Genomic DNA, 24476 nt, shown 5'->3' on the forward strand with positions numbered 1-24476 from the left:
GGAAGTAAATGCAAATGACAATAGCAGCGCACAGCCACATATAACGAAAAAAAAGGTCAACCCAGGCAAAAACGAGTAGTCTTGTTTGTTTCCGTTTCGATTAATTTGGCAGTTAAGGTTCTGGAAGAATATTCCCACAGGACCTGGTAGAAACCGGGTTTGCGAGCTTGGGTGTGCCAGTTGTACACCTTCGCTGTTGTACTCAATGTTGCCAGCTGCTGTACCTTACCTCCACACTCCTCGATGATTTCAGCTATTGTGCTCGCCTCTTCCCCAGCCATAATTAAGATGTTTTTCAGCCCGTCTAGGACCACCTGGACCACCTGCGAATCCTTCACCGACAGCAGGTTGCAGAACGGAGGGATGACATTCTGCTGCACCAGGTACTCCACCTGGAGAAATGAGTAAGACATCAGCTGCAGCCTTGGCTCATCCAAAGCACATGATTTTGCCTGCTTTCTGGACGCAAGCATGAAAAATAACTGCTCAGTCCTAGGAATTCAACACTGGTGGGTAGGTAGAAAGTAAATGACTGAGAATGACAGTGACACATACATCTGATATAATTTGAGATATCATCTAGTTATCATCCAGATGTTGACATCTGTGCACTATACTAAACTGGGATGAGTGTACTTCTGAAATAAAAACTATTCTGTAGCAAACAGAATGGAGAATGAATTAATCTCTAGCAGAGAAAAAATATATTTGGAATAAAGGGGAAATGATTAGGCACTAAGTTAGAAAATTTAGAAAATTAGTAGGTTAAATGCCATTTCTTAAGGTTAAACTCACCTGATCTTTCCTTCCGCTTATTGTTAGGTTACTAATCGCCCAGGCTGCTTCTTTTTGCGTGCCAAAATCCCCCTATGTCCAGATACAAACAAACATCAAATGAGCTAGAAGTCATCACCGGTATCACCACAGACACTCCTACCAAACGCGTGGTAGACGGTGCAGAAACCAGGGAGGATGCCTTAACATGACTTGGGGCTTTGGACTGTATCACTATAACGTATAAGCGCTGGGAATGAGCCTGTTCAGCATGACCAAAAAAGGCAAAGGATACAGTCTGCGCAGGAACACGACAGACCAGCAAATACCTTGGCACGGCAATTCAGGCCCGAGGCGTGCCTGTGAAGGTTAAACTCTTCAAGATGGCTCACTGAATGGCGTTGTGGAATGAGTCACACTCCCAAGACGTGAGGAGTTTCTGTCGTGCTGGAAGGCACTGATCTCAGCTGGGCACATCCCTGCATTTGCAGGGGCATGAAAGTGAGGGCAGGCTTCCTCCACTGGGATGTTAGCAATGGTTGGACAAGTGGCGACAGGTTGTACCGACCCTTCAGGCTCAGCTCCAGCCTGCTCTGCGACAGCCACCGATCCACATGGAATTTGTCGGAATTGACCGAGGCAACAATCTCAATTCCTTACACCAGTGGAGTTAAGACTCAACGAATATCAAAGGGGCTAAAACGAATTACAAAAGTTTCAAACTGCATTTCTGAAATGGACCTTACCGCACCTTAGCCAGCTGATGTATGATCATTGGAATCAAGCCAGCATCTATCACCGCCTGGACCTGCTGCTGGTTCCCAGCTGTGATGTTCGAAAGGAACCAGACGGCTTCCTAAACCACAGACGCAAAGAAACAGAATAAATTGTATAGCTAGAGATTTTAAGTTATAAAAGCAAAAATTAGACACTTGCATCATCATGCAGTCATCTGTGACTTCTTACAATCAGGGTCACAAGCTGAACATTACTACTGCTAAACAAGGTCTAGAGGAGCTCTGCTTCGAGCCTAAGCTGTTTAAATATACATGAAACTGATGAAAAGCCTGTTTAAAGATTCAGAATTCAATATCAGCAAAACAATGTACCCAACTGTCAAAATATCTTAAGTCAACTTTCAGGTTTAATAAATTATGCCACTATGATCCACACTTCCATACCGACAAAAAAAACCTTAAGCATAGTTTTATTTAGTATAAACAGACTGTAAGGAAGAAATATGTCCTTGCACTCTAAATACAAGTGCCACGTCCTCGAGAACAAACCCTTTTCTACTTTTTTTAGTATAGGGAATTAAGTGAATTACAATGCTTTAATTCAAACCAAAAAGCAATGTAACAAGCAATTTTGCCACTCTCATCTCAGGCTCGACAAGCAGCCTGAAATGTACTCAAAGGGGAAAAAAAGCCTACTAATGGCTCCTGGACTTCATAAGTGGTTCCTTTACCTTGAACAACAGCTTACCTTGTTTATCTTCTCTTTCGGGTGTGTTAGCAGGTTGGGGAAGTGTGAGAGCACATCACAATTCAACACCACTTGAGTCTGTTCATCAGTGCCAGTCACAATGTTCCCCACTGCCCTCAACGCAGCAGTCTGCAGGAAAGAGCCCATGGAAATTTCACACAGGTAACATGAACACGCAAGACTGCGCTTGCAAGGTCCCACGTTTAACACAACACACAAAACATTAGCTTACGAAGAAAACACAATCTGAAGCAAACGTAAATGTACCCTGTGTGTGGTGATGGCACTATTTTATTAGAACACAGTGCGCAGGGATACCATACATGACAGGGTTCTGGGGTCAGAGGTCAGGAGAGAAAGAGTGGAGAGCGGTCTGTCAGTCCATTTAGCGATCGGTGTTATGTTATACATTTACTTTATTAAAGCCATTTAAACATCTGTACACCTCCGAATTATTTCTACGCATAACACTACACCCTGGAAGGAATTCAGAAGAAGGTGTAAATACAATCCCACACTGTGATCCACTATCTGGGAGTCTTGAGACAAATATTTCACTTATTCAAAGGATCTGGCTGTTTGCTGCAGTTACTGCTTCAGGGATTAATTCACAGCCACTGGCTCTTTCTCTACAGTCTACATGCTCTCTTGATGGCTTCAAAGCTAGCCGAGATGAAATGCTTCAGAGGGAGAGGAAAAGACAGGAAAAAACGGTTCACATTTTTAGCCTAACATGCTGGTAGCATCCAAAGTTTTCACTGCTATGATGAAACGGTATTTAATTTGAATGTTTTATATAAACACAAAATATTATGGTTAAAATAATCAACGTGTACATGGAACAGTAATTTGATTCACACCTGCAATGAGCTTGCAATTTACACAGAAGCAGTCACGTGTTGTGAAAAACAGAATTTCTTACTACCCTGAAAAGCTGACACGCTGCCATAAAACCAACATTGACAAAAAAAATCCTTTGAAGACTTTAGGATGAAGGAGTATTTTTTTTTTATTTGAAAAAAGAAATCACTATACGTAGCTTAACGACATGATCAAAAATGGGTTAACGTGAGGAATGAGAATGGGAAGAAATTTTTCACTTGCTTAACGCAATGCTCAGAATACAAAGTTTTGTCTCACAGGGGGGGGATACAACTCTCCAAAACGCAGTCCTTGAGTCTCAAACAATACAGCATTGTTTGAACCACTGAGCTCCAACTCAAAAGCACAGCAAGACAGCGCTGAGGCCAAGCCTGCGCAGTGATGACTCAGCTACAGTCGACAAAAACTACCAGACAGAACCAGGGTGTGAATCATGTGCTAATTCCCCAAAGGCACCTACTGCCATCACACTGGGGCTGCACTGTCTGGTTCAGAATAAGTGAGCACGCAACATGAACTCCAGCAAAAGATGCTTGACTACACTACAGCATGCTTTTAACCTGCACAACCTGATGGACAGCATCTTAGCAACTATCTCACGATACGTTTCACCTTTCCGATGATGGGCTCAAGACATTCTAAAACGAAGCTCTGGAATCCAAACGGAAATATTCAGAAATCACAGAAATAGAAAATGACAAAACGTTTTGATACTTCTAAATCAGCATGAGCCCATGCAATTCCTACGAACGTTAAACCTTGAACCGAGTTAAGAGCTCGAGGCGTAATGTAGTTAAAACTCGTCTTGCAAGCGTTTAGCGCAGTGGCACGGCTCCTAGCCCAGCTGCCTCACAGCTCCAGGACTCAGGGAAAAATTCCGTCCTGGACTGCCTATCTGCGTGGAGTTTGCAAACGCACGTTTACACCAGGTGCTCCGGCTTTCTTCCATTTGGCCTCGTGCATTCTGGGAAGATTTGATTGGCTGTTCTAAATTGTCCCCTTCTGAGCCATCCCACGACTGACTGGCATCTCGTCCAGAGGGAGAGGATAGCTAGGCTGTCGGTCCTGCCTTGCACCCTGTGCTCCTGGGATAGACTCCAGATCGCTACGAACCTCCTCAGGATAAGCAGCTTACTAATGATAATGGACAGGGCTTAAAAACGCAGCCAAAAAAAAAACCATGAGAGAAGCACAACTAAAAACAGACTGTCCTAAAACTTAAAACTTTTAATAGAATGGCAGAAAACCTAGCAGCTGGGAAAACTGTAAAAATCTGAAATCCCCCCACAAGGACGGTCTCCCATTACAAAGTTTTTGCTACGTTCTGTTTTCATGCAACACCACCAAGCATCTTCTCTAACTGCATCTTTACCTGAACTTTGACCTCTTGATGGCTGAGTAGTGGGACTAGGAAGGGCACCACTCCAGAATCAATGACCATCTGGATTTGTTCATTCCCCCCATCTGTTAGGTAGGATAGGGCCCAGACTGTGTCCACCAGGATCTGCCAGAATTAAGAATTTCAGAATTAAGCGCGCACCTTTATCCCCGATTGAATTCTTCTTATTACAAGACAGGGCTTGCACTGGATCCACTGTATACTGCTAAATACAGAACTGGAACATTCCATTTCTTAAAACCGTTTCTCCAACTCTGGTAGGCCCTCCTTGGAATAATGTTATAAATAGTACAGCTAATGAGAAGCCTTGGCATGCTTTCGATGTCAAAAAGCAAGCTACAGTGATCTGTAGTGCACTCCGATACTTCTGTTCAGTAACAAAATTAAGATATCTTTCTTTCGAAAACCACTGAAGTGGTAAAAAGTAAAATTAACTAGAGAAACACCTAATACTCATGTCGGCCAAAGTTTCAATACAAGAAAAACTACTGAAGAATAAGAAATTGTCTGCAAGTTTCAAGTTTAAAACCATATAAGTATCTATTATCCTAAACTTCATGCAGAAATGCAGCATTTCTGTAGTATTGATGTTACTGATGCAAACAACCACAACAGCATTGAAATCTGAAGTCACATGGGGAGGGTTTTTGTTTTTACTCTAAGAAGGAGAAGTTAAGGACAGAGAGGATGGTACTTACATTGATGTCCGTATGATATATTAGAACACACAATGCTGGCAAGATCTGTGAAAACAAAACAAGAACGTTAACTAGCTCTGCTATACTTCCTTACTCCTAATGAGCAGAGACGGCAACTAATGACTTTTGACCCCCGGAGTCCAGTGACTCAGTTATGACTTAATCCTTAGGCGGCACATGTGGGTGGTTCTCGTTACAAAATATCAGGTAAAACTTCCAGTTTTTGCATGAAAAAAAATCAAAGAAATGAAGGGCTCTTTTACCCTGTTCTCTGCTGTCTGTGCAGATATTTTAATTCTTTGGTGACTCAGTAGCATTTGATAGTAGAGAGTAGGATGATCAATTATGCACAAGAGAAAGTGGAGTGTTTTGTTTTTAAATATTCTAAGGACGTTTTTAATGAATACTTGTTGCTTATACTGAATTACACATATAATCCAGATTGTGACCGCTAAAATGAAAGGAGTAATTTGTATGTCACAAACTAAGCAGCAATTTTAAACAGCTCAGTTTCTTTTTGTGTTTGAGGGATAGAAAGCATTTAAATTGGGGGGGGGGGGAGACACCTTGTGCTAAGAAGAAACCAATGTTTTTCTAAATTCAGTATTACTAGGTCAATAGGTTCTTCTGAGTGGAATGGATAGGAATGAACAATCCTTTTCCCCTATGAAGCTATTCACTCCTTAAAGACTTACTTAATAGCTGATATTGATTGGGATAGCTATAAAATATATTAGCAAACTCAAAGCTGAATTCAAGTGATTTAGTTTAGCGGAAACCAGCATTGCTGCCTTGTAGCACTGGGGTCTTGGGTCCAGTTCCTGGGGTGGTATCTGTTAGGGGTCTGCATGTTCTCCTCACGTTTGCGGGCGTTTCATCTGGGTGCTCCGGTTGGCTCCCACAGTCCAGAGACGTTACTGCTAGGGCAATAGGCTTCTGGGAAAACTGGCCCTGGTGTGAGTGTGTGTGCCCTGTGATGGCCTGGTGCCCTTTGCTTGCCAGGATAGGCTCTAGCTCTCCCACCACCCAGAACTGGACAAAGGGGTGAGAAAATGGATGGATGGATGGCTCAGTGAAAATCTATTTGTTAAAGTGTGCAATGGAACTATTACTTAATATATGGGATTTAATATTTAATGTGATCATCCGCGTTAAATTTAAGTAACACTGTAATCGATTTCTACGGCAATCCTAAACCTTTAGATCACAAAAAAAATGCCTTTACATTGTTCCAACTGAATCAGGTTAAATCTTAACATATGTGCGCCATACTTCTCAAAACTAGAAGACACTGTGAAAAAGCATTTTAAATCGTTTAATTCTTCAACTCCTCGGCTCGCAACAGACCATATGGCTTGAGCTGTAATGCCTTTATTTTCTGAGCTGTCTTCCCAATTCACTTTCAACTCTCAGTCTACAAAGCTCAAAACCATCAAGGATCTAATTAATGCATTACATTTTGTAAAAACTGTACAGTAATTTTTGCAACTCCAATATAAAAAAATCAAATAGCCACTTCTTTAGATTCTGGTTCTAGATCAAAAATAATTCCTGTATGCTTTTAATGTACCCAAATTTCACGGTAGCATACCTTACATCTATCCAATAACCCAGACAAACAAAAAGTATAATTAAAAAAAATTAAAGCCTTCAATATAAGATTTATGCACATCGTATGGCAATTATAGCCATCTAAAAGTCTCGGTCCCCGCATCAACACTTTGTGGTAATATTAAATATCAGACTTGGATTCATAGTTTGGAATCCCATTCTCACCCCTAAGCAGTATCCATTATATTAAAAACAGACTGAATAGACAAAGCAGATTAATTAAATCTGTCTATATGGCCTGATTATTACTTTTGACAGCAACAGCACACTCAGAATTGTTTAATGGTTTTATGTGGGTTCATTCTGGAAAAGTGTACACCGACCAAACAGCCAAGGCTTATAATTTCAAAACATTTAGAAATTATACATTCTCCCTTAAAACCAATTATTTGCACATTTTAGAAATTACAACCAACACTACAAATTCTCAAAACATTAGACTTGAGAGGTTTATTATTTAACAATGGTATATTTAATTCATCAAGGGCTGGCTGTTAAAATTGACAGACTTTGCTCTACACAACACTTATTCAACTGTACAACTACTTCAACTAAATATGAAATCCTCCAGCTAAGAAGTGTAAAATTTAAATGAAGGCAGAATTAGGCCAATCTGTTTAATAAGCTGACTTCCAAAAAGCAATATTAATGTACTAAAATACTAAAATATACTTAAAACACTTAAGACAGAGATCTCTTATGGAAAGCTTATGAATAACCAAAATGATAAAAAAACAACTGCTGCACTGAGAGCACGAGGCTGTCACCCGGCTGGAGTAGTCCCACTGTTCTGGCTGCTGGAATACGGCTCTGTGGCTAAGGATCTGCGCCTGTGGCTGGAAGGTTTCCGGTTCAAATCCCGCAGCCAGCAGAGGAATCCTACTCCGTTGGGCCCCTGAGCAAGGCCCTTAACCCCAACTACTCCAGGGGTGCTGTACAATGGCTGACCCTGCGCTCTGACCCCCAGCTTCTCTCTCCCTGTCTGTGTGTCTGGGGTATGGGAAAAGACGAATTCCTAATGCAAGAAATTGTATAGGGCTAATGAAGTGATGTTATGTTACGTCGCACAGCCACAGCAGGATCACATCAGAGCCTGCTCAGTCCTAGCCCTGATCCTTACCTCCTGCACTGTCTCCATGGGCGGTGGGGGGTCTTTGTTCCGGCACAGGTTGACGATCACCCAGGTGACGTTGCGCAGGAAGGTAATGGGAATGGAGGGGTTGATGAAGGACAGGAGGGGCTTGACGACCCCCAGAGAGATGACGTAGTCTCTACACTGGGGCCCGTCCCCTGCGAGGTGGGGAGACAAGGGAACACCGTGAAGGTGCCACTGGGGCTGGAGTGGCTCCACTGGTGTGCGGTTAGGCACGCAAAGCAACGTTTTTAAAAAGCCTTCCCATTTGACTTAAAAGACCGCACAGAAGTGTGATGAGCACAGCTGGATTACTTGCTGTAGACGCCATACCCAATCTCAACACTCCTCACTGTTACAAATGTTTTTTTGCATGGAAAAAATGCAAATAGGAATATCCAGGACTTGACTGCAATGTTACACCCCCAAGTGATTAAAAAACTCTGTTTGTATAATCCACCATGAGGATTAGACCTCATGTGCAAACTGGAATGTCTACACAGCTGTGCACGTTTGCTCTGCAGTAACATCTCTTTTCTGGGATGTGTTAACTGCAGCTACTAACAACAATGTACCCCTTCTGTGTTTCCAGGAACCCCCCTATTTTGACTGCTAGCTCTGTGTTACATGGACAGTAAACAGGTCGTAACTGAGGATGATGAAGGACGGAAAATTAAACTACAGGGCCAAGCTGGAATTCACCCAAATGTCCAACAGGGAGCTAGCTATTCAGAACCTTTTCCCATTCATTTTAAAACACCCAAGGTGTGCTGCAGCTATTGTCAGTGCGCAGGCAATGTTTTAATCTGATGTTACTCACCAATGATATTTCCCAGAGCCCAGACTGCTTGCTCACATACATTCTGGTGAGGGGAATGCAGAAGTCGCAGGAAGAGTGGCACAGCATCTGCACAGCAATATGTCTGCATGTCAGAGACCCAATACTTTTCCATGGAGAAAACTGCTAAGTGCTGTGGAAATCTTTTTCAGGACTGTAGAAGCCATCTAAAAAACCTACACAACTTAAGCAAGAAGAATTGTTCACAGATTATGGAACCAATACAAATTTACAGCACCAAATCAAAGCTGGAGGGGATGATGATAATGTTGGTGGAATAAAATCTAACTTTAACCCAATACAGCAATTCACAACACAGGTCCTTTTCATCTAAAAAGCATCACACAGTAATGAAGAAAAGAAAGGCAGGGACATTCTCCTTACTGGATTTGACCACAGCTTGGGTTTGTGCAGAAGTACCAGATGCAATGTTAGTCAATGCCCAGGCAGCTTCAAACTGCAAGGATGGACTGCAAAAAAAAAAAAGGATTAAGGGATTATTCACAATCAGTACAGTCAAAATGGGACTGAGAGAAATAACATACTGCTCACGATGACTCAGAGGAGCTTCTGCACATGAACTGGGACTTTCCACTGGCTTCTGTGTAGCACCAGGCACTGTTTTAGTTTCTGCCAACAGCATAAGTTCCTGGGAAGCAACCTACATTCTTCTGCTTTTTAAATCGCAGTATAACTTGGTATAATTTGCTATGAATATGCAAAAAAAAATCTCATGGCAAATGAATACAATATTACATACTTCTGTAAGTAGTGCGTCAGTCTGTCCACTAGTACAAATTGTCTTTTGTGTGCTAAGTTCCAGCTGTTAAAGGCATGGGAGAAACTTCCCTGAAATCCAGCCATTTTTTCCCCAAGTAAAAACAGTACTTTGCCCAGTGTGGCTGCAGGTCACTTTTAACACAAAGCCCACTTGATGGATTCTTCAGAGACACTCAAGACTGGCTCCATGCTCAACACTGACTTCTTTACAGCACTCAGAATCTGATCACTTTCTTTTGAAGCAATGAGTGACTTTTAATTATAGGGGAGAAAAGTAGTCTACAAGCATTCCAGGGGCTCGTTTTGCCGTTTTCCCATGTACGTCAACAGGTTTGCTTGAAACAATGGCCATGAAATTAACTTCTACAAACTCTCCGTATTACAACACTTATTCATAACCATATTTTGGATGATTTCCATCACTGATGAGTTTGTGGCCAACGGCCAGAGCTGAAAATAATTACCAAAGCCCAGCTCTTGACAACTTTAGCTGAAATTATACCCCCAACTACAAGAAAAATGAAACAGCTTGACTCTTAACATAAGAATGCAAAAAGAAACTGCGAAGGTGGTGAATTTAGCTGGTAGTAACCTGATATAGAAACAATCCCAATTCTACTTTAGATATTTACTATTCCTATTTTATGATGTATCCCTCACCTAGCTCCAACCTGCATGTCTTTCAGTATAAACAACGGTCTCTTGTTTTCTGTCCTGAATGCTCCTAAATGTAATTTCCACGAGTATGGCCAGCATCTCAAATTGTTGGTGTTGGATCTAGCTGACAGGCAGTGAGAAATTAGTATGGTTCCTCTCCTCTGTACTGGCTCTAAAGCTCTACTATTGCAGAGCACTGCACCATTTTAACACTGGTTAAGTTAAATTCAATAACTTAACTACGAACCCAAGCAGCCTTTTAAGTCTTTGTATTTCTCTCTAAATGCCCCAAGGTTCTGCAAACATTACCCGTTTCAGTATAATGATGGACATTTGAAAAAAAAAACTTACTTATCGTCCCGCTCCAGGCATTTCACTAGAATGGGCAGGATTCCAGATTTTATCAAGTCGTCGATGGGGGGGTTTCTGTCACTGGAAAGTAATTTTCTGCAAGCACAAAACATGCAAAACAAAAGTTAAACCCTAAGACAGCACATCCTGGATTGCGCTGGTTCCAGCAGGTGCTGTAGCCGACACAACGAAAATGAAAACACACGAGAAGCGTGTGCATCTGCAACTACTCCAGCTGCATCAGAATCGGGAGTGTAATAAGGAAAAAAAGTAAAAGCTCTTGTAGGGGGGGGGGGGGGGGAAACAAACACGTACACAATTTGCAAGTCACAATTTCTCCCCTCATATAAAGCCAATATGAAAAATGTTGGGCTAAGAACAGCCCAAAATACTTTAAGTATAAAAATGTGCCTATGTAAATACATTCTTTTTGAGAGTCATTCTGGCCAATCTTAAGAGGAACCTCTCCTTTTCCACTCTACCAGAAGCAGTGCTCGAGTCCGCATGGGCAAGCCTCCAGCTGTTATGACCATTCGCCAAGTTGTTCTCTAATACAGCAGACGACATCCCACACACTTCACTCTGTCAGACACAATGGGCACGAACACAGGCAGCACACACTTTCGACTGGACTCCATTCACTTCAGTACAAAAACGGTAAGGATGGCTCCGTCACACTGACTCTCACAGTGCCACTAGCTAGTACCACAAGCTTCTGTTCAGTTTCATATGAGCCACTTTTATTGTAGAGAGTATGAAGTAACAGCCTCCATCATGAAAGCTGTGAAAAAAGGGGTAGGATACACAAACTGTAAAAGACCTTTTCTCAACCAAGGCTACTCAATGGCCAGAATAAAAATTCACAGTAAAGCATTTACAGGTATAATTCAAAATTTAACTCAATACAGCTACTACAATAAAAGTTAACTAGAAAACTGCGTCAGTTTTGCAGGCTTCCCAGCAAACCCTTATTTCCCAGCTCACTTCAGCAGCATGAATGAGAATCTAGAACGATACCTACTGAACCTGGAGTTCACAAAGCAAAATGCTTTTGAAGAGCAGCGCTAGTGTAAACTGGAACATGAAGCAGAGCAGGGGATGTCCCACTAGGGGTGTAAAAATATATCACTGCAACTGTGAAGGGCCAGTATAACGCAGGTCCGACTGTAGGAGAAACTCTGCCTAGTTTCAAGCTGTGCAGCGGTACATGGAAATTTCAAAACAAAAATGTGCTGAAGTGCACACTGCCTTTCATACAGAAACCTCGGCTTTCATTACACAAAGAAAAGCAAACACCAAGTTGTCTACTTAAACTGAAGGAAACCACCTACTATGCTCTTGCCCTGTTTTCAGGTAATGCGGGGAACCCCAGCATGCTTAATGGATAAACTAATTCCATTGTACTCAGGATTCTCAACAGATATGCAAGTTCCCCAGTGCCCTGCTGTCAGGACTGATTCAGGCCTGAGACACTTGTGTCCATACCAACTGTCCAGCATCAGGGTGGCTTGAACTGCTGGGAGCCAGGCTGTGATGAACAAAACCCTTTTACTCCCCTCATGTACTTCTCTGGGAAAATATCCGGAAAGCCCTCTGGTTTGGAGCTTTTTACAGCGCTCTTGGCATACACAGTGAGATCATGAAGAGGGCTAGTGGTGGAAGACTGTTGTAGCCTCTATAAAGCTCTGCAGCCTTACACTCTCAGGTGAACGGCCATAAATGAAAAACTCCAGTGAGCCCCCAAACAAAAGTAGAATTTGAGGGCAAAGTTAAAAGCCAAAATTGCCCACAGGGCTGGTACCGATTCCTCCTCCGTCCTGGCATAATTCAAACAACCTGTATATTAGTTTATGGGAAGCGAAAGGTCACGTTCACAGTCAATGAAAGCTTTTGGAAAAAAAAACACTACAATCACAAGAACACAAATGAAGCCTTAGGGTATAGGTGAGGTTTTATGCCTTTGTTGGTGCTGCAGTAAGTATGACACCCCCAGTCCTCCTCACCTTGCAGCCTGCACTGCGCTCAGCTGTACCACTGCATTATCACTGGTGGCGTTCTTCAACGACAAGAGAGAAGGGAAAAATCATGTTATTACAGCACTGTATTCCTCAAAATTAACAGCTGTGCAACAAGAAATGACATCCATCCAACCCCTAGAGCCACTTATCTAAATGGATACTTCTGAGTCTGTCACGTTATCAAGTTCGAGTGAACGTTAACGTTAAAGAGTCCCAAGAAAACAAACAGCTGGTGCCACCTACTTCTGAAGTTGTAAGAAGACCTCCCACCCCACCCCCTCACCATTCGTCTTGTCAAATGGAAAACACTGCAGTGTGATGGAGTCGAGGCTTACCTGTAAGATGGCATCTAGTGTTACATTTTGCTGAAAAACAAACAAATGAGAAAGTTAGTCCAACTAGGCCTAAACATGAGAATCCAACACACTTTTTCCACAAGCCAGGTAAAGGAATAGCAAGAGGCAGTAGTTAAGGCCCCGGGCTTTTCAACACAGGGCCATGGACTCATGTTTGCATTGTGCATATTGTAGTTGAATCACTCTGCAAGGTACTTCACCCCAGCTGCTTCACAGTACCCCATAACCTGAGAGGTCTTAGCCCCACTGCGTCAAGGGCATCTTCACTGCGGAGGAACCAGTGCAGCTGTGTGGTTCAATTCAGGAACCACAACAATCTTACCCCTTTGAAATCAGCATCTACATCAGAGTCTTCTAGGCTTTCTTCTTGTGGCACATTTCGCTTCTTCAGTAGGTGCTCATCTCTTTTGTTCTGAAAGAAAGGGGAATGCAAATGACACATCTGAAAGCACTAGCCCCGCACGTGCTCACAGCCCAGCCAAGATCATATACGTGAATGTCCGCTTGACTCGGACCATCGATGGCCCTACAACTGTGTCTGATTTCAGGCATCAGCTTTGGCTAGAGCAGAGAGCAGTCACTCCTTTCAACATTCACTTTTAAAGCTTTGCACCTATAGCTGCCTGGACTGCACACAGATCGACTAACGACTAACAGGTCAATTCCACCCTTGTTTTCTCAATAATAAACTACTATAATGTGCTACAGACTGCAAACTTTTAAGTCCACAGTAGTGACTTGTGTTTTATGGTGACAGCACAATCTCGATCGCATACCTCCAGCTCCTACTAGGCCTTCTGACACTTGCCACGCATTTGCCCTTGTCACCTGACTTACATCACTTCATTTCCTGTTGTATTACGGTCTCCCCTGACCTGGCTGGGGAAGCCAGCAGCAGGTACTAAGACCACAACATCTGGCTTTCGGTGACATTGTTTCCACTGAACATCAAAATTGAATCTATCCCTGTATTTTTTTCCAAAGAACAGCGCATACAAATTTTAGATCTCGCTTCAGTGTTTTTGGGCACATTTGAACTGATTATGCATGCCAGCAGCCATATCACTCTGCAATTCACAACTGGCAGCCCACTGAAGCTCAGCAGTTGTGAGCCTGGTCAGTACCTGGATGGGAGACCTCCTGGGAAAACCTAAGGATGCTGCTGGAAGAGGTGTTAGTGGGGCCAGCAGGGTGCGCTCACCCTGTGGTCCATGTGGGTCCTAATGCCCCAGTATAGTGACAGGGACACTATACTGTAAACAGGCGCCGTCCTTTGGATGAGATGTAAAGGTCCTGACTCTGCGGTCATTAAAAATCCCAGGGTGTTTCTCTAAAAGAGTAGGGGTGTAACCCCAGCGTCCTCGCCAAATTTCCCATTGGCCTTTACCAATCATGGCCTCCTAATAATCCCTATCTATGAAATGGCTTGATCACTCTGTTCTCCTCCCCACTGAGAGCTGGTGTGTGGTGAGCTTTCTGGTGCACTATGGCTGCCGTCGCATCATCCAGGTGGGGCTGCACACTGGTGGAGGTGGAGGGGAGTCCCCATTACCTGTAAAGTGCTTTAAATAGTGTCCAGAAAAGCGCTATATAAGTGTAAGCAATTATTAATAATGCATGATGACCCCTTCATTACAGTTGTTACGGCACAGAGAAGAGGCGATTTCACCTATTGAATGGGAATATTGAATAGGAAAGACATTCCCTCTTATCAGGGAATGTCTTTGTGCCATGAAGGTTTAGTGCGAGGGGCAGCACGCTGTTACAGTTGTTAGCATTTGTACCTCGCAGCGCTGGGGCCCTGGGTTCGATTCCAGGTCTGGATGCTATCTGCGAGGAGTCTGTACATACTCTTCATGCTTGCGTCAGTTTCCTCCCACAGCCCAAAAACATACAGGTCAAGTATCCGGCTTTTGGGAAAACTGGCCCAGGAGGAAATCTGTGTACTTGTTTCTGTATATCCCTGTAACGGACTGGCTAGCCAGGATAGGCTCCGGCTTCCCTATGACCCTAAATAGGATGGAGTGGTTAGAAAATGGATGGATGGATAGTGCTCGACAGAACCTGAATGCACAGTGCTACAGTGATAAAGGCTTGGGACTTACTGTCAGCATTCCAGCAGGACAAAGTATGTCATCATTCTGCTCACATAACTACCTCGCGAGAGGAGAATGTGACTTTTATGCCGGGAACTGCTCGCCGGGCTTGAATGACATTGAGCGCTTGTGGGATGAGCCGAGACAAGCGAACAAGCACATACCTACTGAGGCTGAGGATTGAGAGAATCCCCCAAGACAGCATCTGCAGCCTGGTGCAAAGCATATGTGGCAGATTCACAGTATTTCTTCCAGTGATGGCTGCACAAGCCACTAGCCCGAGTCTGTCACCGTAAAACCCCCTACTGATGACAAGTGACACTCAGCGTAATGAATCTGCCTGTATCCTGTCATGTCTGTTCAATAAAAAAATCAGTGTACCTGATACAAAACGGACAGCTGCCTTCCTGACGATAACTGTATTTGGTCCAATTCTAAGTGAATTTTGTATGATGACTGGTATATTTCAGCAGCCTGGTGGGGTCGGCGGGTCATGCGATTTGGTCATGTTACTGCGTTATTGGTGGCGAAAGTCTTCATGCCACAGACATTTAACTCCAATTATTCAGCGTCAGATGCTGGAGGAACCCAGCGAACCCCACATGTCCTGCACACATGTTAGATGGGTCTTCATGGCAAAGTGCAGCAGCCTGGCAGACAGGCAACCACTTGCACTAATGGACACAGAACACAGGAAAGGACTGTTCCCGAATCTTGTCTCCCACTTGGTTAAAAATTAATCACCGCAGGTTCTGCACCTTCCAAAGTCAAATATTTATCTCGTGCCACAGATTACATGTTGGTTTTGGCAAAATTTGTGTTAGAAGTAACCAGGGACAGAAGAATCTCTTTCATAGGCTCTACTTAAAGCTTTGGCCACAAAGCAGTAGTATTTAGTTTCTACTTGGTAAAAAAGAGATCCCCCTTACATGGTATAGGTCATTTAACATACGTGTTTATTGAAGTACAAGCAATGTGATTCTGCCATTCATGACTCATGCGCATTAAAAAAATGAGTTAGCATAAGGACTAACATATTTTTAAAACCACCAGTCATCCCGAGTTGCAAGAACCTATTTTAAACCCACAACCTCACAAGCACTTTCATAAACAAACTGACCCGCATGTAACGAAGCACCGGCTCAATGTAGCATTAATGCAGGCTTCCTCTCCTGCACTGCTGCTTAATATAGCTCAGTTCTGTCAGCTGAGCTGCAATAGCTGGCTCATAGCCTCAGAGCTCCGTGGGTCCCAGGTCTCCGAGCATAGAGGGGAATCCTTCTGCACTGCATCCCAGCAGCAGGGCTTGGCCACCAGGTGCCAGGTTAAGACCTCATTGAAAGACGTAAAAAGCTGTGCCACAAACTCCACCTTCTCTTATCCAGGACCTAATCAATAAGCATCCCCCCCGCCCCCACAAAAACCAACCCAATTTTTCAGCCTGGGATATAAAACAATCCAGCTCCTATCATCCAATATCTCCCTTACAGGGAAAAAAAAAAACAGATGAATTTAGCCTGTTTTGTTAACCATCTGATCCAAGGATATCATCCAGCTTTTTCTTAAAAAAAGCCAGGGTACCAGCTTCAACGATCAAGAACTACCCCTTGATCTTGGTCACAAGTTTATCATACATAAGTGTTACCCTAAAGTGACATGAGCACTACATCACCTCGTTAGAGAAAGCTGAATAGGTAAGAATGATGGTTAAATACTGAACTTGTTGAATCCAAACCTGCTATTAAATCAAGAAAGAAAAACACAGTGGAACCAATTTGCCATGCTTATCAAGAGAACACTACCTTCAGGATGTTAGAGGCACACGCTCTCACTGTCTCGAGTGTTTAAAGTTGGCCATTTCTAACCTAGAAAGACATTACAGCCAAACAGCCTGTGTTGGCCATAATCTGGCAGACCAGGAGTCACAACACCTTGCCAAGAGTACTGGGAATGTCAAAGCATGACTGGACTAGACTGCTCTGTGCAGCTGCTAGAGAACTCCTTTGCTCAGCACTGACCCGATCAGGTCAAAGGATCTCGCCTGCTAATGTTCCTACGGGCTCATCCTGACGTGACCACACTTCAGCATGGTTGTGCAATAACAGCTTTCTAATGAAATGTGCTCCATGCCTGTCCAAGGTCTAGGTAGCATGTTCAGCCTGGTGCCATGAATATATAGTTTATATTGCTTTCAAGACAGGCAAGTCACACTCACAACTTGTCTGTCTTGCACAGTGGGCCCCCTGTTGATCAACCATGTTAATCATGGTTAACAAATGTTTATCAGCATCATCTGCTCAAACACATGTGGTGTGCTTGCTATAAAAAATCTGCCATTTTCCCGATACTTTTGCATATTAGTTGCAGCTTAAAAGCATGAGAATCTTTTAATGCTCAGTATAACAGAATGGCAATGCACTTGACAGCACTGGGTTTATTAGTACGCAGAAACTGGATTCCAAAAGGAACACTTCACCTTTAAGGGTTTTAATAGGCCTGGAAACAGCCTTTAAACACCACTTTGTGTCTAAAGCTTGATTTTCCCCCCTTTCATTTGACGTTAAACTGCATGGAGTGGCCAAGACTTGCCACACTGACTATTTTAAGCCGTGTGAAGCTGTTAGTGTAAGGGCTTTGGATTCAAAGCAGAAAGAAGCATCAAGTGGAAGTGGGTTATATTTCTCGGGGTGAGGATCAGCACATGTACCCTTAGCTTCAGCACAATGGCCAACTGTGTAAAGTGGTCCAAATGTTACATTGGCAGGGACGAAAGTGTCAAACTAAACTGAAATCCTGGCAAGAGAATCTTCTGACAACATGACTGAAACAGGGAGGGGACTTTGAGGCAGAAACAGCTGATGTAGATCTTCATTACAAACAGCAGATCTTAACCCAATATACTGAAGAAAAACCCAACTAAGCACATCCAAAAGAATATCTAAAATGCAGATCACCTAACTGCTTGGCGTCAGTGTTTTAATTGCAACACGTTACGTGACGTAAATTAAAATTGTGTGTGAGCTGGCCGCATAGTTTTCTGTTGGCTGGTGGGACCTAAATAAGCCAGCATGTACACTACCCAGGTACTAACAAGTAGGTGAAGGGGTGAAAGATCACCACAGGAAAAAAACATCTTAGGCGTTTTTAGTTTGCAAGATGCAAAACAGCTCAAGTGGTAGGACATATAAAAAAATGACTGTCCTGTAAGCATAAACACTCATTTTCAATGTTGAGATATTGGGCATCACACCAGATTTGCTGCTCACAGCAAAGAAAGCTTGAGGGAAGAGAAAAGAAGGCCCTTCAGCTACACAGCCTACCATAATGTAAGAACACTGAATACAAATCATAAGGAAATGTATTCTTAATATTTGAATCGTCCACTCTGAGATCATTGCAAGCACTTATCAAGTCAAACACTACATTTCTAAAACCCAATGAGTGCAGACACTTCAAGATAACAGGTCATGCACTAAGTATTTTAAGACAAAATGCTTTAATTTGCACTGACCATAACTGGGCCTACCTTATAAAAAAAATTGGAAAATACCTATCCTCCAGTACATGAAAATCCTTTGCTGCACTGTTGGTTTTCAAACACTAATAAACTATAAAAATTCAGAAGTGTTATAAGAATGTAAACAGACTTTTATTGACTTTAAGCTCCCTCTTAAGTCCAGTTTGATGTAATCCAGCACTGTAAAATTTCAAAACAGAAGCAGCAAAAGGAACTTCTCATATTCTTCATTTTCACACTAATTCTCAACAATTAAAAACTACAGGTTATACAAACATCCACATTTGCTTTCTGTTGGTAATAGCAGCATAAATTAATAGCATTTATGCTATAAATAAAGTCTTGGTCAAATATCTCTCTGAAACAGTTCCTCAGAGTGAGTGAACTCCATATCTACATTTGCAGTGTCGAGGGCTACCGCAGAGTAGACACCAGAGAGCCTGTGGCATTCTTTTCTGCTGCATTCCTTCGGCTTGTGTGAATATTCCAGTGAAACTGCGCAAGTTTATTCAGATCTGTGACACACTAACATGCAAACGCTAAACTGAGAAGAGAACACGCTATTCTAAGTAAAATACGGCCAAAGAGAATGAGGCTAATTTAGGTAGAGAATCTGACACAGTTAGTATCGAGTTTATTATTTACCCTTTTCTTCAACACAGCAGAAAAGTAACAATACAGAAGAGCCTGTGTTGCCTCATTTTAAGATCTGATACAATGTTCGTCTCCAAGTACAAAGAGGCTTCTTCAGGGCAGCTATTCCTCCTAAAGTAAGCCAGCCCATAGTTCCCAAAATACTTGAAATACTTCGGCAGAGGTCTAAACAAAGTTCCATTGAAATATCTTACTGTTCCTCAAGCTTTAGAAACAATTACTTTATGAACTAGGATGAACGCACAGTACATATGAGCCTTATAATGACGACTACAGCTAGGTGACAAGCAAGCTCAAAGGGTAGTTTTGTAAAGGCATGGGACAAGTTTATTTAGAAAACAGAAATAAAGGTCATTAAACAAATATCTTGGAAAGAAGCTAAGAAATTCAATCAAGTGGTAGACAGCCTTTTAGCTTGATTTGTAAAAAATTAACTTTAGACTGCAAGTTCACACTTTTCATAACTAGTTTAACTTCTAAAAAGAATATTCCACTAATAAATTAAATCCCCCAAAACAGGCTTTGCAACTGACAGCTATATGCTTTGGTAAGAGTAAATCTCTGTTTCTTTGATAAAACATGTTTGAAAATGAAGAAATGGAATGAAAAGATTATAATGAAAAGGGAAAATGCCGTATCTGTGATGCAAACTTCTTCTTTCCCACACTATTTGCCAAACGGAAACAGCACAACTAAATTGGCCGATAAAAGGCACAGATGACCCTTTCAGCCAGGTTGGCTAAAGATTGGGTTGATGGGGATTAGCCGATGGGTTCACTGCTTAAAGTCCCCTTCTCCACAGTGCACAGTGCTAACCCGGGATAATCCTATGACACTGAGCAGCTCAGCACGAGAAAACTAGTGGCACAACAGCAGCCAAAGGCATCTGAGGCCCACAGGAGAATGGCACCACCAAGGTACCCAGCCAGGAAACCGCAAGCTGACTGGCTACCATATTATTAAAAAGCAAAACCAAAAATCTCCCCCATTCCAAAATCCTGCATTTAGGCCTGAAATGTCTACTTATCACGGGATGCCGAGTTGTTTGAAAGTGGTAGCTAAGATGTTTGCTAAAAAGGGGTAGAGGAGAGGGCTGTTTGTGGTGTTTCAGCTGGGAAAATTACGTGCCACCTTTACTGAAAAAACAATCTTGGGAGCAGCTGGTCATGGTCACACTGACTGCAGCTGACAGGTGACTTTAATTATAGCTATTAACCTCAATTTCCCCTGGGTGATAATTCAAAATGAAATCTATTAATAATGTGTGGGAGGCTGAAATTAATTTAAAATCTATTTAATATACATTCTTTGCCGGAAAAGTTGCCCAAATCATCTTGGCTCTAGCTACATAAATCAATTCTTTAGCCCTTGATTCTGAAAGTTTTGTCCAGCAGGAGGGCCATCAAATATACATCATACAGCACATACTGATGACAAGCTAACTTACAAGGTTTTTAATAGCTGTACACAGGGTATTAAACCTAGCAGATACCCAGCTGCTCTCTGCTCTACTGTCAACAGTAGAACAGTTTAACCACAAACGCATATAAAAACTGATATGCAACATTTGAATACTATGAGAACGATTTTATGATTAAAGATTAAATCTTTTAACCTTGCGTTCGTCTGAATGTGCAATGAAAATAGAGAAATAACAGTTTATAACAAATTAGCAATCTTGGCATTCTCTAGCAATGTCTCTAGTTATAAATGTGACAAAAGATTAGCTCCTGGCCAAGAATGCACACGTTTCCTTACCTTTCTCAGTTCTACTGTCACTTCATTCCGATGTCTTCTCATAGTCTGAAAGAAATGAAAAATAGCAGCATGAAATCAACGAGCATCACAAACCCACAACACAACTTTCATATTTCATTAATATGCTCTCTCTCAAAAGCTCATTTTTACGGAGCTCAGCACTACTGAGTCAACACAACCAGTAGGGAAAGGGGAATGCAGAGAGAGAAGTGCCAAGATATCCTAAGGACTTATATGAGTCTATTCGTCTGTGGTTGGGACCTGGACAGAATTGTTACAGCAGGGACACTGGACACTCTTGACAACCCTGCAGCTTCAAATAGTCTCTTCTCATATTTATGAGCCTCACCGAGCCTCAACTCACCAAAATAAGAACCACTAGAGGTGAAGGCCACAGCACTTATCATTCCACCTCAAATAGACCCTGCAAAGCCAAATGTGTCTCGTAAGCCCAGTTCTGATTCCCCTTCGAATCTCACCAGGCCCTCGTCAGTCGCAAACCTTTAGATTTCCCTTAGAAACAAAGTGTCAGATTTTAAAATTTCACCTGTGAAGCGCAGCACTGCCAGAAACACGTCTGACTGTCTTGCCTGTTCCACTGCTCTAATCCAGGCTGTTAAGTTATATTTTTGTGACGCTGATGCTGCGATTCTATGACCCCTTCTATTCTATGAAAGTTGGCACAGAATGTCATCATTCAGAGGTGCTCTTAAACACAATCTAGAGCTACAGTTCACCTACTGCGTTGAACTAGAAAGATTTACAAAGAGAAACGGTCTTGTAGAGGACCTTGAAACACATCGCAAGAACTGCAAGACAAATACCATATCACTCAATTCTCAATAATTGATCAGTTTTACTCTTATCGGCTGCCAATAAATGAAGGCAGACCATGATCCAGTAACCATCACGACCTGAGACGGCAGCCAATAAGGGAAAGCTGATTTGAGCAGGTTTCAATTTCAGGTGCATAAAATCTTAATAAACAGTTTGCCCCCAAGCTGTAAGGTTCCTGAGGTCTGACAAACAAGAACAATAAGCTTAAAACAAAAGAACACTATACCAGCAATACCCTAGAAAGTGACAAGGACCGATTTCACACATCAACTGAGCTGTCCATGTTAGATCACATTAAACCTTGTGACCAGTGATCTAGGTTCATATTACAATCACAAATAGTCCCAAGCATATGGTAGGTGGGGCATCAATCTCATCCCTGAAAAGGCACTCTACGAAGCACTGATTTTTCTATATTTTACTATATTCACCCCCAAAGCACAACTGTCTCTAAAACATGTGGACCTATTCCGCTGCTAAATTCCTAACAGTTTTCAGCTGCCACTGCTCAAGAGAACATTACAATCAGCACAGCATAAAACCTGTAACTACAGTGAGTGTGCTCCTCTTTAGCTTAATGGGCACTGAGAGACCCCTACGGGCACCTACACTCTATCCAGGAAAATAAAAATCACCAGAAACTACATTCTAAGCTCTGCTCCAAAGAAGTCTTCTCCCACATCTCGATGTTTCAAAGAAAAACATTTCTCTAGGGGAGATTTGAATGTCTAAAAAATAAGCAGTTTGCCAAACCGAAGATTTATGGAAGGAGCACACCAACTAGGCGTGAAATGTCTCAAGATTTAATGCCGAGTTTCATTTTTACATTAAATAACTTGGAAGAATGACCGATTTCCACAATTTAAATTGTCAGCTGCCTCAAAACACACATTCAGGGACATGTGCTCTTTCCCACAGCATGAAGAAAGCAGGACAGCCTCACAGGTGAGAGAAATGTGTTGTTCGGCCTTAGGGGCTCTCCGAGTTGGAAGAGAACAGCAGAGGAGCTGTAACATGACCGCGTGTGAGCTCTGACGCTTTGGGACCAAAGCAGGGCAGTCCAGAAAGATCAGACTATCATCTCGAGTGCTGACCCCTCAGACAAAAAGGAGTTTCTATGAGTACGGTGCTCCAGGCGGGACCGGGTCCTGGCGACCCCGAAGCTGGAAATATTTCTGCAACATAAAAAAAAAAATTGGATTCCTGGTTCTCTTCCGCAGCATCATCAGTGAACACTGTTCAAGTGTTCAGTTTCTAGAGAAGGTTCCACGGGCAGGTTAGCTGCAATTGACTGCTCAGCTGCTACAGCCTTGTAAATGAATGCATTTCCATAACCAAATGAGTGCAATAACTAAATAAAAATGTATCTGGCAAGCGCTTAGAAACCAGAACCTTTTGAAACCACTCCACCTCGTGGCAACAGGGATGCTTCTCAGCTGGGAGCCCAACTCCCAGTTAGCCTTTATCCCCTCTTCACCGAATGCGACTTCCAAACAAACCCAAAAGTAGCACAGAGGAAAGCCTCTCCTCTCACTCGGACAGCCCTCGGTCATGAGCGTTTCGAGCCTGGCTAGGACAGGCACAGACCACTGCAGTCGTGTCTTCAGGGAACCCAATCTGGCAGTCCAGGATATTTCACATAGCTGGAGCAGAGATCTAGCCTTGTTTATCATCTGTAGTCACGTCGCTGGTACTCCAGAGGCACCTTTTCTGCTCCAAGCTTCAGGCAGCTAGCACAGGTCTTTCTGTTTGACGCGTGCTGATTTAACAGTCCACCAGCTTCAAACAAGCTGATCAAGTGCGCATTCCCTGTCAGAGTTATGGAGGGGTTTTCAGTGTAAGTTCAGTACCATTGTTTCGAGAGCCGATTGAAAATATCACCCTCGGCTGCCACCTTAAGCACTTTATTAAGGAGGGGTCTTTATTTTTACTTTCTTCTCTGCTGACAAGTTGAAAGGGCTCAATGGCTTTGCGACATGGTTTTGCCGACATGCCTTGCAACTAAATTTCATACCGTTTTTAAAGAAGCCAAGTGAGACGCCGACGTGTTTTGGTGCAGCAAGCACTTCTAGATGCTCTGCCAAACGTTTGCGCACTCCTGAAGAGAACACACTGTCTTCAGGGGACTCTGTTCTGGAGGTCTGACACAAAACAGAGATTGAGAGTCTCATCTGATACAGCGTTTAAGCCCTTTGCAATAATAATCCATTAACACTGTTGAAGAAATACAAACTAATGCAGCTGTAAGGTTAAGAATAACTACTGTCTATAGACAACTTTTTAACATTTCCACAAAATTATCTATTTTATTAAACCCTTATTGACAAACTCTAAAATGTGACCCTCGTTAAGACAGTGTGCCAGAATGCATTTGATAACAGCAGCAGACGGCCAAGGATGTCCAGAATGTGTCAAGCATAATGGTCACCTTACACTTGCTCTCAGCGAGACTGCTCTTCGTTTGAGCCATCCTTATGAGAAACTATGGACTAAACTGTAGCAGGGGCAGGGCAATTACACTTAAAAATAAGGCTTTGGTATCACCATAGCTTTGTTTATTAAGTAAACAATCAGACTGTGCAATAAGGTTAAAAACAAACCCCAGCACCCTCTACTTCAAGAACAATGTTATT

The 24476-nt window shown here is 42.6% G+C and overlaps 1 protein-coding gene across 1 annotated transcript in view; it reads right to left on the reverse strand.

Annotated features, from left to right (window-relative positions):
• kpna3 (karyopherin alpha 3 (importin alpha 4)) overlaps positions 1-24476 on the reverse strand; it is a 33461-nt gene that overhangs the window by 2961 nt on the left and 6024 nt on the right. The window contains exons 2-15 of the mRNA XM_006639173.3: positions 21007-21051; positions 13304-13393; positions 12961-12990; positions 12611-12663; positions 10608-10703; positions 9204-9289; positions 8802-8888; positions 7970-8139; positions 5239-5283; positions 4514-4645; positions 2260-2388; positions 1526-1630; positions 796-867; positions 230-392 (exon numbers count right to left, since the gene is read on the reverse strand). Of these exons, the coding sequence (XP_006639236.2) occupies positions 230-392; positions 796-867; positions 1526-1630; positions 2260-2388; positions 4514-4645; positions 5239-5283; positions 7970-8139; positions 8802-8888; positions 9204-9289; positions 10608-10703; positions 12611-12663; positions 12961-12990; positions 13304-13393; positions 21007-21051 (1303 nt within the window). The remainder of the gene's footprint in view (positions 1-229; positions 393-795; positions 868-1525; positions 1631-2259; positions 2389-4513; positions 4646-5238; positions 5284-7969; positions 8140-8801; positions 8889-9203; positions 9290-10607; positions 10704-12610; positions 12664-12960; positions 12991-13303; positions 13394-21006; positions 21052-24476) is intronic.

This window comes from Lepisosteus oculatus, chromosome 15 (assembly GCF_040954835.1).
Source record: "Lepisosteus oculatus isolate fLepOcu1 chromosome 15, fLepOcu1.hap2, whole genome shotgun sequence".
NCBI classification, from domain to species: Eukaryota; Metazoa; Chordata; class Actinopteri; order Semionotiformes; family Lepisosteidae; genus Lepisosteus; species Lepisosteus oculatus.